General features: G+C 39.6%; 1 protein-coding gene across 1 annotated transcript in view; it reads right to left on the reverse strand.

The window, feature by feature from the left end:
- The window catches only part of PPP2CB (protein phosphatase 2 catalytic subunit beta), a 34393-nt gene that overhangs the window by 5768 nt on the left and 11350 nt on the right, over positions 1-17275 (reverse strand). Inside the window, exons 2-5 of the mRNA XM_026508381.4 lie at positions 5888-6097; positions 4174-4347; positions 1837-1926; positions 1561-1722 (exon numbers count right to left, since the gene is read on the reverse strand). Of these exons, the coding sequence (XP_026364166.1) occupies positions 1561-1722; positions 1837-1926; positions 4174-4347; positions 5888-6097 (636 nt within the window). The remainder of the gene's footprint in view (positions 1-1560; positions 1723-1836; positions 1927-4173; positions 4348-5887; positions 6098-17275) is intronic.

Here is a 17275-nt window from a genome sequence, read left to right on the forward strand (position 1 = left end):
TTCTCTGCTCCCTTATATGGTATCCATCCTTCACACGGTGCCCCTGCACGGAATAGTCCAGGGCTGGGCCCAGCGTACTGGGCCACGGAGCTCAAGAATGGCGTGGTTCTGTTTACATCTATGCTTCGGCTCTTGGCTCGGATATGTATTAATGTTTCTCCCACAACGATGGAAGATTAATTTTTCTTTATACCAGTTTTTGCTTTATATATTTTGAATCTATTCCTAGGTAAACACAAATTCACAATTATTTCTTCCCTAGAGAACTGGGCTAGTTTTCATCAGTAATGACCTTATTTTTATCTCAGAGGCTATTCTGATGCATATTATTAGCTGTACTTTGAATCATTATCTAATTGATATACCAATACACCATTTTCCCTCTACTTCTAGTCTCTAGTGTCATTATGTTTTAATTTTTATTTTTTTCATTATGTTTTAGATTCATCCCAAGTAGCAGCTGTATTTTGATGATCTAATTCAGAGTCTCAGTATTTTAGGGAAGTAAAAATTTTCATCCATTCACATTTCTTATGATTACTGACATAATTAAGTTCATCTTTACCATATGAATTTATATTCCTTATTACATGTTCTCACCCCTCCTGCCTCAACTGCCTTTAAGTTTTCTCTAACATCTTGAAGCTACTCCCCGATTTAAAAGAATAAAATTCTATTTACATCCCTTTAGTATTTATAAAATAGTAACATCATGGTAGAGAAATCTGGCAGCCAGTTTAACTAAGTGATTCAAGCTGATGCCACGAACAGTGGGGTAAATAGATTCCATGACCCTAATATGATGCACTGAGAAGAATGTCACATCGTGGTGTGGGAAGCCTGCCAAAAATGCATACCCTGAATCATAAGGAAACATCAGCCGAACCACAAGCGAAGGATAGTTCTACAAAATAAAACTGCTTGTAGTCTTTAAAAATGTAAAGATCATGCAAAACAAAATCTGAGGAATTATTTCCATACCAAAGGAGACTGAACACAGCATGATCCTGGATTAGATTATACATGCACATACACGGCTGAATTTTCCTATCAAGAACATTAGTGAGCTACTAGAAAATTCAAATGACGTGTTTAGATTAGATCATAGTACTGTATCAATGCAAATTTCTGGACTGTGATAATTATACTGTAGTAACATAAGAGAACGTCTTTATTTTTGCAAAATATACATGAAATTTGGAGGTAAAGGAGCACCATGTCTGCAACTGACATTCGAATAACTTCAAAGAAACGTGTGTGGACGAAGGGAAGCTGGAATATAAAGAATGCTAAAATATGAAAATATATTTGAGGAATCAGTGTAGGATATAAGGGAATTTTTTGGTAATATTTTTGAAACTTTTCTCTATGTCTAAATTAATTTCCAAAGTGGGTTATAATTTTGCTCTGGCCCACTAGTACTTTCCCCTATTTGCTAAAACCAGCTCAATTTTTTCTCCTTTCATTTAGGTAATAAGAAGGAAGGTTTCATAAAGCTTTATTACAGAGATATATATTTATGTGAAATAAGGATCATCATCTTGTAGGAAAAAGACATACCTCCATTACAAGTTGGTGGGCTCGAGAAACCAGTGTGAGACCATTGGCGTGGTTAAACGTTTCAGAAATGTCCTGTCCAAACGTGTAGCCAGCACCACGTGGGGAGATACCCCACCCACCACGATCATCCGGATCTGACCACAACAGATCACACATTGGGCCCTGGCCAAGAAAATTAAGTACATGTTATAAATTATTAACAGTCAAGTTTAACTAATTTAGCTTTGCAACAATGTGGTTCTATTTCTTTCTTTTTAAAATTAAAATTAAGTTTACCTCATGTGGAACTTCTTGTAAACGATCCAAAGCTCTTATATGATCCAGTGTATCTATGGATGGAGACAGGCCACCGTGGAGGCAGAATATCTGTGATTTAAAAAAGTCTTATTAAATACTGAAAGTTAATGGGAGAATAAATAATGGTTACAAAATGTAAATCTTCAGAGCTCTTCTTTTCAAAATAAAGTTTAATAGTATTCACTGTGGAAAATTTGTAAAATACAATGGAAAAGGAAACAAAAATCAAATTACTACAGGGAGCTATTGGTACTTTAAAATATTTCTTTTTTCCTTATAATCCTAAGTATTTTTATAGTGTTTTTCTCCCTTCTCTAGTGAATGGATCTCCTTTCTTGTAACTCACCATTACATTTTCTGCTAACATATACAATTTTTTTGTTTCTCTTACAGCAAGGACACTACCAATTCCTGTTATTCGCTCCAACAGTTTTTCAGCTTTCTTAAGAGTTCTGAGTACATAATCATGTTGTTAGCAAAAATATTTGTTAATTTCTTCTCAATGTTTATACCTTTAATTCTTTTTAATGCTCAGTGCACTGACTAGGTGTCCCAAAACAAAATTGAAAAATACAATTTTTCTGTTTGTTTTAGGTAAAATACCTATTCCCAGACCCATCCTCTAGGTAGAGATTCTGGATCAGAGAGAACAGTAATATAAATTTTAGAGGGCATTTTTCTCCTGATTTTGATGAGGTTTCTGATGTTTTGCTGATTAAGTATAGCCAGTATAAGTTTCTTTATTCAGTTAACATTATTTTATTTTACTAATTACTGAGTTTTATTTTTTGGTGCTTGCCACGTCTGGTTTGGTACTGAGGTTATACTAACCTTACAGAATGAATTTTGAAGCTCTTCATCTTTTCCTAAGCTCTAGAACACAGAAATTACGTATGTTCCTTAAAGGTTTGGTAGAATTTGCCTAGAAAACTATCCAGACCTGGTTACTTTTTCAGTTTTTTCTAAGTCTGGTAGTTTATTTACATTGGCCTAATTTCTTCAAAAACTCTTTTGCTATAGTAAATTTCATCTTTTCAAGTGCAACAGAATAAAGCTGTACCCTATGTTACTGTGATACGTAAGCACATCCATATTGATAGTAATGCCTTATTTCTCATTCCTAGTGATTTTCTGGTATCCATTTGTGTGTTTTTTGTTTTTGTTTTTGTTTTAAAGATTTTTTGGGGGTGGTGGTGGAACAGAAGGAGAGAGAGAATCCTGAAGCAGATTCCCTGCTAGCTTGGGGACTTGATCCCAGAACCCTGACATCATGACCTGAGCTGAAATCAAGAGTCAGATGCTTAAACAACTGAACCACCCAGGCACCCCTCCATGACTGCTTTTGTCTTTAATCCTATAAAATAAGTTTATTTTACAATGGCACTGAGTTAAATATTTCACATTTCCTTTAATTTTTCTAAAAAATAAATGTGAGACTATGCATATCCTTGCATTTCATCCCTGTTTATATCCAAAAATTTTGGTCTACATCATACTTTCACTGTCATTTAATTTGTGAACTCTTGTTTTCTTTCATTTTAGCCAAGTTTAGGCAAAATATTGTCCTTTGAAATTAATGACTTCAGTGTCCAGTATCACGGCTGGGAAAATGTGGACTGTCAGGACCACACAGAAAAGGCTGTAACCAACTGATGAGTGGGTCTACAATGTCCGTAACAATTCTGGGCTTTATACAGTCTAGGAATTGTAGACTTGTACCACGTATTATTTATTTTTTGGTACTGTATGCTTCATAAAGTTAAATCAGTTCATGTTCACAGGGATTATCTCTTAGAAACTCAGATGATAGAAACTTGCACAATTTTCTTATATTTTTGAATGTTTTACAGTATAATACTCTTACAGGTGGAAACAAAGCATACACTTCTTAATGAAGATGTAATACACAATATTACTGCTTGCAATTACCATGAAAACAGGACTAAAAAGTTATTATTGGTAACCAGCAAACACTGTGTATATGTACAGAGCTCATTTTAAAAAACAGCTTTCCTTTACTAGTATTGTACTTCAGGGTCTTAAGCATTTATTTATGATATTTATAATAGAAAATCGTATTGGCGAATTCTTTGGCAAAAATATTTACACACATATCTGAGAACAACAGGGAAATCTGGTCAAAATGTGCATAAAACTTACCCTAATTCTCTATTCTGAAATTTTAATTATAAGGAAAAGAGGATGAGAAGGCCAAGGAGATGCAGAAATCATGTCATGTAAATTTAAACCCGGAATTACTAATAGAAAATCTTCTCTTTTATTCCTCCCCCACCCACCATAAAAGCACATACACACCTGTCCATCTACTAAAGCTGTAAGTGGAAGGTAATCAAATAGATCTGTAAAATATTTCCAAACATTGGCATTGCCGTACTTTCGCAGACATTCATCATAAAAGCCATATACTTGGGTAATTTGTCGGCTTTCATGGTTTCCTCTCAATATAGTAATGCGTTCTGGATAACGCACCTGCAGGAAAAGCAAAAGAAATTCATGGTACAAAGTGTATTTTACCAGTGTTTTGTTAAGCACATTAACTTCTGACCCATTTCTTTAAATGGTTATTTGTGTGCTGTTACATTAAATGTTAATTCTTACTCAGAGTTAAAAATTTTCTCATTCATTATTGACTGACCTTTGAAATATTTATAGTCCTTTGTCTTCATTACTATTTAAACCACCCTCATTGGAACCCTTACTGATATCTATGTTATTATAATAAAATTGTATCTCATTCTTGGTCTTATTAATATCTTCTTCATCCTCAAACCATCACCAGTCTTCTAGGTCTTTCCAGAACACTATGTCTTATTGCTAAATGGATACTGATGGTCAAAGACTTGGACCTGAGACAAACTCCTTTATATACTAACTAAGTATGTATTTGCTAACAAAAACAGGCCCTTGCCAAATCTGGGCAAGATTTCAAATGTATTTAGAGTCTCCCTTTCATAACAAAACACAGAGACATACCTTACAGCATACTATTTGGTTAGGAATGTGTCTGATAAGAAGTATGAAAAAGCAGCAGATTCTGTTAACCAAAATAACCTACAAGCTGCAAATGCATACTTCAATTTATACATATTTACTAACTATCCATTATGTGCCCCAAATTAAGCTGTTTAAAGCTAGGTGCCAGGTCCACATAAACATAATACATGACTTCTGTTTAGGCACTCATCTCACCAAGGAGGTATGAGACGTAAATAATACAAGGTAATAAGCCACTATGTGATATATGTAAGCGGTGGGAAAAAAAGTGTCCCAGTAATTCAGAATAGAAGGAATAAGGCTAAAATGGTTGAAGGCTTCAAGAAAGATGTAGGATTTAAGTGAGTCTTTGCAGAAGGGGTTAGAAATCAGAGTAACCTTCTGGGGCAATCAGATAAGGAAGTAATGAAGACAGGCAGAGCACCGGAGCTCTTCCATCAGAGCTAGAGTTTATGCTACCAAACACTGGCAGGCAAGTTCAGGCTACGCTACAAAGGGCCAGCCAAGGAGTCTGAGGCAATATGGAATCTGAAGAGTTTGGGGACAGAAAAGAACAAGTGTTAAGTAACAGAGATTCAATCTTGAAGCATACGTATATAAGACAGTGTTGAAGGGGTGAGAAACATTAGTTCCCATACTCTTACACTAACTGAAGCTGTGAAGTGATGAAGATATGAATTGTGTGACAGAAAAAAAGAAACACAGGAATAACAGACTTCTCGAGGCAAGAATTAAATTGACTGTATGAGGGATACCTGCCTCAGTAAAAAATGGTTCCAAGACTTCAAGCTGTAGATTACCCAAGGGAGTGATTTAGCAGAAGCTGGCAGGACACATTAAATGTATAATTTTCATTTCTCTCTCTTTTACAAGATGTAAAACCAACTATTATATTTTAAGGTGCTATAAACTGAATGGATCATAAAATATAACAGATGATATGCAGTATTGCCATCCTCGCCTTCTGCAGGTTTAAAGCCTGAAAAAAAATTAAACTGAGTTTCATTCATCATACCTTTAATGCCACAAGAAGAGTCACAGTCTCCACTGAGTAATAGCCTCTGTCTACATAGTCGCCCATGAACAGATAGTTTGTATCCGGTGATTTTCCCCCAATTCTAAAGAGTTCCATAAGATCATGGAATTGACCATGCACATCTCCACACACGGTAACAGGACAACGAACCTCTTGCACATTTGATTCTTTTGTTAAAATTTCCTTAGCCTGTTAAAAAAAAGAAATGAAATCATTAAAAGCATCATTTCTTGCATATTAAAAGAAAATATTGGGGAAAAAAGACACCTGAAATAAGCCTTAGAAAATTGTTAACACTAAAACCACAATGAGATACCAGTTTGCATCTACTGGGACAGCTAAATTTAAAAGGGAACAAATGTTTCTGAGGATGTGGAGAAATTGGAACTCCCGCACGCTGCTGGTGGGAATGTAAAGTGGTACAGCTGCCGCGGAAAACAGTCTGGCGGTTCCCCAAAACGTTAAACATAGAATTACCACGTGATCCCGCAATTCTGTTCCTAGATGTGTGCTGAAGAGGCATGAAAACCCAAGTTTACACGTGTTCATGGCAGCTTTATTCCTAATAGCGAAAAAGTGGAAACTACCCAAATGTCCAATAAGTGATGAGGGAATAAATAAAATGTGGTGTTACTCGTTCGACAGAGTATTATTCAGCAATAAAACTACTGATACACGCCACAACTCTGAAAACACTGCTCACTGCAAGAAGGCAGTCACGAATGGCCATATATACTATGACTCCATTTAAGGGAAATGTCCAGAAGAGGCAAATATACAGAAAGATTAATGGTTGCATAGGGCTGAGAGGCCTGGGGGATAAAAGCTAAGAGGTACAGGGGTTCCTTTTGTGGGTAATGAAAATGCTCTAACATTGGGGTGATGGATGTACATGGCTGACTCTACTAAAAACCAGTGAGCGGCCGCCTGGGTGGCGCAGTCGTTAGGCGGCTGTCATTGGCTCAGGGCGTGATCCCGGCATTCCGGGATCGAGCCCCACATCGGGCTCCTCCGCTGGGAGCCTGCTTCTTCCTCTCCCACTCCCCTGCTGTGTTCCCTCTCTCGCTTGCTGTCTCTCTGTCAAATAAATAAATAAAATCTTAAAAAAAAAACCCAACCAAATAAAAAAAAACCAAAAAACACCAGTGAGCTGTATACACTACACGAATGCATCGCACTCATGAGGAATACAATAGGAATTCTATCTCAAAAAAGCTGTTTTTGGGGGGGCACTTGGGTGGCTCAGTTGGTTAAGCATCCAGCTCTTGATCTCAGCTCAGGTTCTGATTTCAGGGTTGTGAGTTCAAGCCCTAAAAACCAAATCCCCCCCCCCCAACGAATAATCTTAATTTGCATTTAAAAACAGGGTAATTAAAGTTACAAATCAGTTATTCTAATTTTTTGGTAAACAAACACCTTCTTACACCAATTCATGGGCTAACCTTCAACCTCCTTATTCCAACTATTTAATGTATTACTCAAATTAGCATCTACCAGCACGAAGCCCTGAAGGACAGAATTTTATTATATAAACAACAGCAAATTAAACATACAGACTAAATTCCTCACACCTCATCTACCCAGCAACTTTGTCTAACAGAAAGAGCCCAGAATCAGAGAAAATTTAAAAAGGCCTCTGAAGTAACAGAAGAGATTGTGATAAAAGTCTATGTAGCACCTCCCCACCAATCCGCCAGAACAGTCTCCTAGGCCCTCTTCTGGCCTGTTATGTGCAAATTCTAATAAGCTACTTATAGCTTCCAGGTGTAGGGCAGGTTAGGAACAGAAAACCACGGAGAACAAGAGGTAGAACTGGGACCAAGAACAAGAAACAACCGGAGGGTGAGGGTGATAGGAGAGAAAACGACGCGGCAACAGAAGTCAAACACGAAGGATGCAACTTAAAGCAGGACCGAGTAGCGGAGAGCGGAGACTGATAGGAGAGGAGAATTTTAGGGGCATTTCTCTGCCTTGCCAGATGGGATCATGTAAAGAGCATTTAAAAACATGAATTTTGAGTTTCTATACGGAAGTTCCTATTGGTCTGCATCTCTGTCAACAGACTTATTTAACATTCTTGCTAATGGGTATGAAACAGTATCTTTCCATTTGCACCTCTAATAGGTATACTTTTTTAAAAAAAAGCAGCTTTTTATGTTTATTGGTGTGTGTGTGTGTGTGTGTGTGTGTGTGTGTGTGTGAAATGCCTAACTCACAAAAATAGGCTATTTGGTTGTTTATGTTTTCCCTATAGAGTTCTACCAGTTTTCCCTCTTTATGGTCTGTGCTGCTTCGGTCTTGTTTTAGAAGTTGTCCTCCTGGGACGCCTGGGTGGCTCAGTAGGTTAAGCGTCTGCCTTCAGCTCAGGTCATGATCTCAGGGTTCTAGGATCGAGCCCTGCATTTGGCTCCCTGCTTAGTGGGGAGTCTGCTCCTGCTCCCTCTATCCCTCCCCCTGCCCTTGTGTGCGCGGTGTCTCTTGTCTCGAATAAAGAAAATCTTAAAAAAAAAAAAAAATTGGGGGCGCCTGGGTGGCACTGCGGTTAAGCGTCTGCCTTCGGCTCAGGGCGTGATCCCGGCGTTATGGGATCGAGCCCCACATCAGGCTCCTCCGCTATGAGCCTGCTTCTTCCTCTCCCACTCCCCCTGCTTGTGTTCCCTCTCTCACTGGCTGTCTCTATCTCTGTCGAATAAATAAATAAAATAAAATCTTAAAAAAAAAATTGTTCTCCAGACAGAGGTCAAAGAAGGTATTCCTGCATTTTAATCCCAGTTTTGTTTTTCACACTTAAAACATGTCTTTAACTCAATTGGAATTTGTTATATAATATAATGTAGGGTTTCATTTTTTAAAAAAGATTTTAAGTTATCTCTATACCCAATGTGGGGCTCGAATCTACATCTCCGAGCTCTAGAGTCCCACGCTCTTCTGACCGAGCCAGGCAGGCGCCCTGTGATTCATTTGTACTTTATTTTTCCTAATGGTTGGTTAGCTGGCCCAGCATTATTTATTTATATATATAGTGCCATCCTTTTGTAAAGACCCATGTTCTGTTTCCTGGTTACCCTCAAGCCTTCCTAGGGAAGGGTATACCCTCTCAGACTCCCTTATAATTCTTTTCCTGAAGATGCTGCCTGTCTTTTGACTTGTACTGCTCTCATCACTGATGGTGCCCTGAGCTGGCCAGGACCTAAGCTGAAGCTGTGGACCCGCCTGGCCCTCACTCTGAGCCCTAACTACGCCAAGCTGCTCCTCTACTTCCAGACATGGACGGAATGCCGCATGGTGGGATGGGGGCTCTGGCTTCCTGAGCAGGGGCTGAAGGAGGGATGCGTGATCTGGAAATAGGGGGGAGTCATCTCAGGGAGTGCACCTTGACTGGGGGGAGACACAGAAAGAAGGCAACAGGGAAACAGCCAACCTGTTTTTTCCTTTCGTGGACCTCTCTGAGGTGTTTGTCTAGATTCAGCAGAAGCCCGACCTTCCAAGCTAATCCATCACGTTAATCACCCTGCTTCACAGCTTTGTTGCCTGATTTTATCCCTTCCCCTTACCTACTTGGGCTTGCACCGTCCCAGAAGAAAGTTCCAGCATCTTAATCCTGGCCTCAGATTCCTTCTCACTGGTCTACTGTCCAGGCGTCAGTAGAGTCTGATTTAATTACCGTGAGAAATCATGGCAACAGGGAAGTGAGGCTCCCTTCCTTATTCCTTTTATTCAAAATCATCTATTTTTGATCCCTTCATTAAGCCTGCCGTATGAATTTTATTTTTTTTTAAGATTTTATTTAATTTATTTATTTGACAGAGACATAGCCGGCGAGAGAGGGAACACAAGCAGGGGGAGTGGGAGAGGGAGAAGCAGGCTCCCAGCAGAGCAGGGAGCCCGATGCGGGGCTTGACCCTGAGCCGAAGGCAGACGCTTAACGACAGAGCCACCCAGGCGCCCCTGACATATGAATTTTAAGACTAATTTTGTCAAGGCCTATTAAAACTTTGTTGATATTTTTGACTCAAATTCCACTGAATTTATATTTGTAGTCATCTTTAGAATACTCTTTCCAATGATGAATATGGTATTGCCCGTTATTTAGATTTCCTTTATTCTTCAATTTCAGAATTGTCTAATAATGTCTACTTGTTGCTGCTATCAGATGTAATCCAAAGTAATTTATATTTGATATATGCTGGGATTTTAAAAATATCTCTTATGCCAGATTTTTACATAATACCCTTACAACTTGGAATACTGAAAACTAGTTTATAGTCTCTTGGATTTTTCATACCTACTATAGAATGACAATTTTGGTCTTTCCCTCTATAAATCTTATAATTACTAATGTCATAGTCTGTTTGGCCTGTTGTAACAAAAATGCCATAGGCTGGGTAGCTCTGGAACAACAGAAATTTAATTCTCGCAGTTCTGGAAGTCTAAGATCAAGATTTCCTGAAACTTAGTAAGATCAACCTTCTTCGATCTATAAATTTCATAATTTCTTAAGGTAGGGGAAATTTTAAAATGATAAGGATTAAGGAATACACTTGTGACGAGCAGCAGGTGACATATGGAGTACTGAATCACTATATTGTACACCTGAAACTAATATAACACTATGTTAAACCGGAACTTAAAATTAAAAAAAAAAAATTAAAAAAATTTCTTTTAGAGAGGCAGGGAGGTGGGGCAGAGCATGAGGGAGAGAGAGAATTTTAAGCAGGCTCCACACCCAGCATGAAGCCCTGTGTGGGACTCATCTTACAACCCTGAGCCCAAATCGGATGCTTAACTCGCTGAGCCAACCAGGCACCCTTTCTTTTTTGCTGTCACCTACATTCCTTGTGATGATCTCAAGTCTTAACTTTACAGAGGCAGTTAGATTTTTTTCTGCTACAGCTATTCTGCTTTTCTTGTTATTACTACTACTGGTTTTGCCCTCAATTTGTTTCTAAATATTCAGCTCATGCTATGCTTTTGTTTTTAATCTCCTTTAATTAATCCACATCGTAGTGAGTTGTTCTATAGATTGGGCACATCTGGGTAATTTCTTTCTGTTCCTTAGGATAAGGTCTGCTTTTTTAAATCTTGGGTTCTTTGTGTATTTCCCGAGCTATGTCCCTCCCTTGCTTGCTGCTGTTTGCTTTGCCATGCTGTTCTCACTTTCCTGCTGAGCTACCACTCTAACCCTTGTACTTACTCCAGCATATTCTGTGGCATTTATTAACTCCCACTCCACCACATGTGAGACTGGTTTGTTTTCCCCCAACGAACCTCAGGTAAGTCAAGGTAGTTAATTTCAGTTCTTCTTTTTGTAGCCAAGAGAGGGGTTGAGAGGGCTCACAAGGGGGAGTGTGGGGTCTAGAATGCCTACAAACTGTATTCACTTCTGAGGATTTTTTAAGGGCTCACTCCATTCCCAGAGGGGGAATACTCTCAGACCTTGGACATGTTCCGCAATCAACGTGTTGTCTTAGTTTGGGCAAACTTAACGCATTCAATTCTGTCCCTGTCATTCCCCATTTCTTTCCAATAGCCATTTCCACTATTTCTCAGACAAAAGAGGAATGAGCTCAAGATCCCACTTAGCTGTCTCTTTTCAGACATGCTGGGATATCAAAGAAAACCCGCTGGGTTTTGCTGGCTCACCCACATGGCTTGGAGTGGCAGGGTATAGTGAGGAGTGGTACCTCATTGTGTTACTCGGTGATCACAGCTCTGGGCTGTGCCTCTTTTCAGTTACTGATTATTTCCTGTCCTTTAAGTTTTTCCTGTTTGTTGTTCATATCATTATTAGTCAGAAAAAACAACAGTTAATTAATTATCCATTTTCCTTGGTGTTGGCCAGACCACATCTGGAGTAACCTGTTGCATTAGGTGGTGAATGAAGAGGGGCAGGGACTACAAAAGTATGCTTCTTTGCCATTCATGAGCTTGGCAAAAATAACATTTACCCACTGTTAGTAAGGCTATTCTCTCGCCCTCTCTTCCTTCTTCTTCTTCTTCTTTTTTTTTTTTTTAGCAAGGCTATTCTCATACCCTACTGGTGAGAATACACATTTATACATCTTCTTTGGAAAGCAACTGACAGTAGCTAACAAAATGTAAAGTGATCTGAGGCAAAGACTGCCTAACCTCAATATCTATTCTCCTCTTCCTTCTCCATAATTAATCTGACTGCAGCCAAGGCAGCCATGCTCCCAGCTCAAAGACTATACACTTCCCAGCTGCTTTAGTTCAGACTGCTGTAACAAATACCATAGACTAGGTGGCTTGCTTTCTTTTTCTTTTTTTTTTAAAGATTTTTATTTATTTATTTGACAGCACAAGCAGGGGGAGCAGCAGAGGGAGAGGGAGAAGCAGACTCCCCGCTGAGCAGGGAGCTCAAAGTGGGGCTCAATCCCACACCTGAGCTCATCGGACTGAGCCCCCCAGGCGCCCCAACTAGGTGGCTTTCCTCACAGTTCTGAAGGCTGGAAAGCCCAACACCAAGGCGCCAGCTGACCTCCTCGGTGGTGCAGCCCCTCCTGTTCTGCAGGGGCGTGCCTTCTTGCAGCAACCCCACAGGCTAGTGCGACACACACATCCTCTCTCTAGCGTCCCTTCTGAGAAGGGCACTAATCGCATTCATGGGAGCTTCACCCTCATGACCATACCTCTGAAAGGTCCCACCTCCAAATACCACATTGGTAATGAGGCTTCCTATATAAATTCTGGGAGGACACAGATATTCAGTCCATGGCACCAGCCTCTCACGCAGCTACAAATGGCCACGAGACTAAGTTCTGGTGAGATGTAAGGAGTGTTATGTGGGAACCAGAAAGTTGCCTTAAGGAGGGGGCATGCCCTTCAACACTCTCCATTCTGCTTCCTGGAATGTTTATGTGACAATGGCTGGAACTCCAGAAGCCACGTCAGACCACAAGGACAAGAGCTGCTCCCTAGTAACAGCAGAGCAGAGTGCTGGAAGATGTAGCGGGCTGAAAAAAGACCCACAAAGATATGTTGACTTCCTAATCACCAAAACCTGTGACTATTACCACCCATGAAAAAGATGTGATTAAGGATTTTGACAGGAGCAGCTTATCCTAGATGATCCTGACAGGCCCTAAATGAGGCAGAGGGAGTTTTGAGACAAACACACACACACATTTCCATCGAAAGACAGAGACAGGATGAAGTGATGAGGCCAAGGAATACCAAGCCACCAGAAGCTGTAAGAGGCAAGGGACAGATTGTCTCTGAGCTTCCAAAGGGCGTGTGGCCCTGTGACACCTTGATCTTGGACTTCTGGCTCCAGAGCTGTGAGACAATAACTTCTGTTTTTAAGCCAGCCAGTTTGTAGTAATTTGTTGCAGCAACCACAGAAAAGTAACACAGCAAGTGTGTGGTTTCCTAGCACCTTTGTAGAGCTACCGTACCACCCAGGGAGTGCTGCTGGTTTGCCTGTACATAAGAAACATATAAAAACTGCGACTTTGGTTAAGCCCTTACTTTGGGTTTTCTGTTCTACAGATGAAACCTAATGCTGATACCTGATATAAAGGGCATCTGATATTTAAATGAAAAAGGCAAGTCATAAAACTACTACACTATCACCTGCTAAATAAGGAAACTATTTAGGAGCTCCACTCCAAGAAGCTGCTCTACTAATTTTTAAATATGTTAGGTCCTCCAAATAGGGGCAAAATACTTTTAGCAAAGTCAGCCAAGTCCAGGGAAGCCACTAATGCATCAGGGAGTAAAGAAGAAAATCCTTATGGAGTTTACAAGCCAAATCCCAAAGTCAACAGGATCCTAGTAAAATAGATTGAGAAAACAGAAGTCCTTCAAAAGCAACATAACCTCCTGCAATGGAACTATCAACTGGAAAAAAAAGTCAATGGCAACAAGCTCAAAATGAGAAAATCATTGTCATTTACTTAGCAAGCAACAAGTAATTTGTTTTTCAAGTTAAATAGGACCGAGTAACCAAAATTTTGCAGAAAGAGTTAAAGGAATCCTCAAGTCATAGAATGTTAAGAATTTAACAAGCTAATCACATATAAAAATCCACTAAAGGAAACATTACCAAAAACAAAGGAAGAATTATTTAACATATAGTACCCCCTACGGGACAACATTCATCAGGCCGATAAACCATTCACTTTAATATGCACCATACACAGCAATTACCTGACACATCAAAATATTCCTGAATGTAATGTTCATGTGTACATGTAACAAACATCTGTAAAGTGTCTGTTGTAGGCCAGGCACCAGAGAGAAACAGGTAAACTCTCTAGCATTAACAGGCTGGCTTAGATGGGCTCAACCAAACAAAATAAAAACTTCTGTATACAAAAAGAGATAAAGGAGAAGCCTGGGAATATATTTAGAACACACAAGATAACAGAAACATACTGACATCTACCACCTAAAGATATTTGTAGAATAAAGTATGTCTAAAAAAAAAAAATCATTGGCAGTCAATGTTAACATTAAGAGGTCACATTTTTGAGAAACCCTAAGAAACTGAGTATTTGGGAATATAAAGCTCTGAATTAGCCATCTTTGTTTCAACTGTTAAACAAAAAGGGCTTGTAATTATTTTTATACTAATTGACTTAACATGTAATTTAAAGTTGTATTTTCCGGGCGCCTGGGTGGCTCAGTTGGTTAGGTGTCTGCCTTCGGCTCAGGTCATGATCTCAGGGTCCTGGGATCAAGCCCTACGTCGGGCTTTCCGCTCAGCAGGGAGTCTGCTTCTCCCTCTCCCTCATATAAATAAAATCTTAAAAAAAAGTAAAGTTATATTTTCCTGTATTATAACATCAGCAACTTATTTTTAAGTCTAGGTAGGGAGATTTTTTTGTAACATTGATGGTTTTAATAGTTCCAAGACTTGTAATATTAAGACTGTTGAACTTCATTTTTTTGAAATTTCAGTTTTAATCGCCAATACCATATCAATAATACAACCTACATAAAAAAAAGCTCTTTTCAGTCCTTAAATTGTAAGAGTATATAAAGGGGTCATGAGACTAAAATGCTTAAAAATTTCTATGTTAATGCCTCTGTTCTGTTGACCTACATGTAAGAGAGATCATGGGTAAGCAGGGTCACATTTCTACAAAGACATGTATCCTACTCGCGTCAACTTGTTTTCAGTGACTATTAGTGTCCTATTACAGTAATCCAAAGTACTGATGTTAGAATATGTAAAACAAATCACAAGGAAAGTCTGCATACATGTTGTAGAAATCACGACGTCTTTATCTCCAGATTCATCTAATGTCAACTGGATGCGCCTAGCCCAGACTTTTAATTTGAAGTGACTCTAAGCAACAGGGACAATGGCAAGTTCTATTCCGAAAGAGTTGTTCTCCCCCGCTTTCTAAAACATTTCCAAGGTATGATTTTGACTGTGGCTCCACACACTCTTAATTTCTGCAAAATTTCCAAGCTGGGTCCTTTTGATTCTAGGCTACCAAATATTCTTTCATTTTTGCTTAAATTAGCCTGGTAGACCGTCTCAAGAGTTATGAACAATTTTAGCCCGTGTTTTTTCTTCTCTTTGCCTATGGTTTAGTTAGAATGAGATTATATGCATAGAAATCTTCCAGGAAATAGGGACTCTCCTCCTGGTTCAAATCTAACTGTGTAACCTTAGAACGTCTATACTTTTCACTTTCTTCACTTAGACGAGGCTCTATTGGTCTGTAGCTCTACAACATGTAGTCCTAGGGCGCCCGGCTGGCTCAGGTGGAGGGGCATGTGACTCTTGATCTTGGGGGTCACGAGTTTGAGCCCAATGGTGGGGGTAGAGATTACTCAAAGAAATAAAATTTAAAAAATATGCAGTCTTACTTCCGCATGTATCACCTGGAAACAGCTATTCTTTTCCAAACTGAAATTCTTTAAGGGCTGATTTTTACCTGTGCAGCAAATACGTTATTTTATTTACTTATCTAATATTTAATATTATATTACTGAAATTATCCTTTTCTGTGGGGGAGGCAGAGAAGATGAACCGCAGGCTTATTTTCCTCACATTAGCGAGAAGCCTGGAGGTCGGCGTCCCCGGAATGGCGCATCTTCTCAAGGGTCATCAGGGCAGCATTCCTTCGTCTTCCCACCTACCTTCTTTGTGACCCTCAGTAAACCGAACTGCCAGCTCATGGTCGCAAGACAGTGGTGCATCTCTAGTCACTGTGTCTGGTACCCTATTTCAGCAAGAAGGCAGAAAGGACAAAAGACCGAAGAGTACAGGCTAGCCTCATCTATCCACCTTCTAAAACTTTCCCAGAAGTCTCGCTCAGCCACGCCTGTTACATCTCACTGGCCATCTGAGGCACGCTCCCTGCTGCCCCAACGCATCACGGGCATGTGACTAGAATGAGGGTAGAGCCGCTGCAAGGTGTAATTCCAGTTAAATCATTAGTCATCTAATACAGGGTCTGACAAATAGCTCAGAAATGTCTAAAATCACAAATGAAACAACTTTTTACCAAATTTACTCTCTAAGACAGCTTCCCAATTTTGTTCAGGGAAAAAAAATCTACCAAATAGTACAAAACGGTAGAAGGTTCAACTGGAGCTGATGTCTTCTATTTATTACTATTTTTTAAATCAACATTCAGCTGATGGTTCCAACTCTGAAAAGGAAATCTGCTTGATATGCAACCCCTATCATTTACTGCCTTACTTTAAATATAAAAATGAAAAGCACCAAAATACAAATATTTTCCAATTCAACTGTTCTTTTATGGATATATGGTTATCTTAAACCAGCACAGATTTTACAAAACTACATGGATGGGTTAAGACAGGATACAGAATGTGTGTATGTTTCACAGTAATACTCCCTGAGCTTCTAACTACAAAGTAGTGAAGAAAATACTTCTTGGGGCACCTGGGGGGCTCAGTCGTTAAGCGTCTGCCTTTGGCTCAGGGCCTGATCCCAGGGTCCTGGGATCGAGCCCCACATCGGGCTCCCTGCTCTGCTGGGCACCTGCTTCTTCCTCTTCCACTCCCCCTGCTTGTGTTCCCTCTCTCGCTGGCTGTCTCTCTGTCAAATAAATAAATACATTCTTAAAAATAAAGAAAGAAAGAAAATACTTCTCAGGCCACTGTGATATCCATTCCACCCCTCAAATTTTCATCTTTACTGTATAGATCCATGATGTTTTTAAATATTTGATTTTTTTTTTAAAGATTTTATTTTTTTTTAAATTTATGTGACAGAGAGACAGCCAGCGAGAGAGGGAACACAGCAGGGGAGTGGGAGAGGAAGAAGCAGGCTCCCAGCGGAGGAGCCTGATGTGGGGCTCGATCCCATAACGCCGGGATCACGCCCTGAGCCGAAAGGCAGACGCTTAACGACTGCGCTAC

Source organism: Ursus arctos, unplaced genomic scaffold (genome assembly GCF_023065955.2).
Source record: "Ursus arctos isolate Adak ecotype North America unplaced genomic scaffold, UrsArc2.0 scaffold_27, whole genome shotgun sequence".
NCBI lineage: Eukaryota > Metazoa > Chordata > Mammalia > Carnivora > Ursidae > Ursus > Ursus arctos.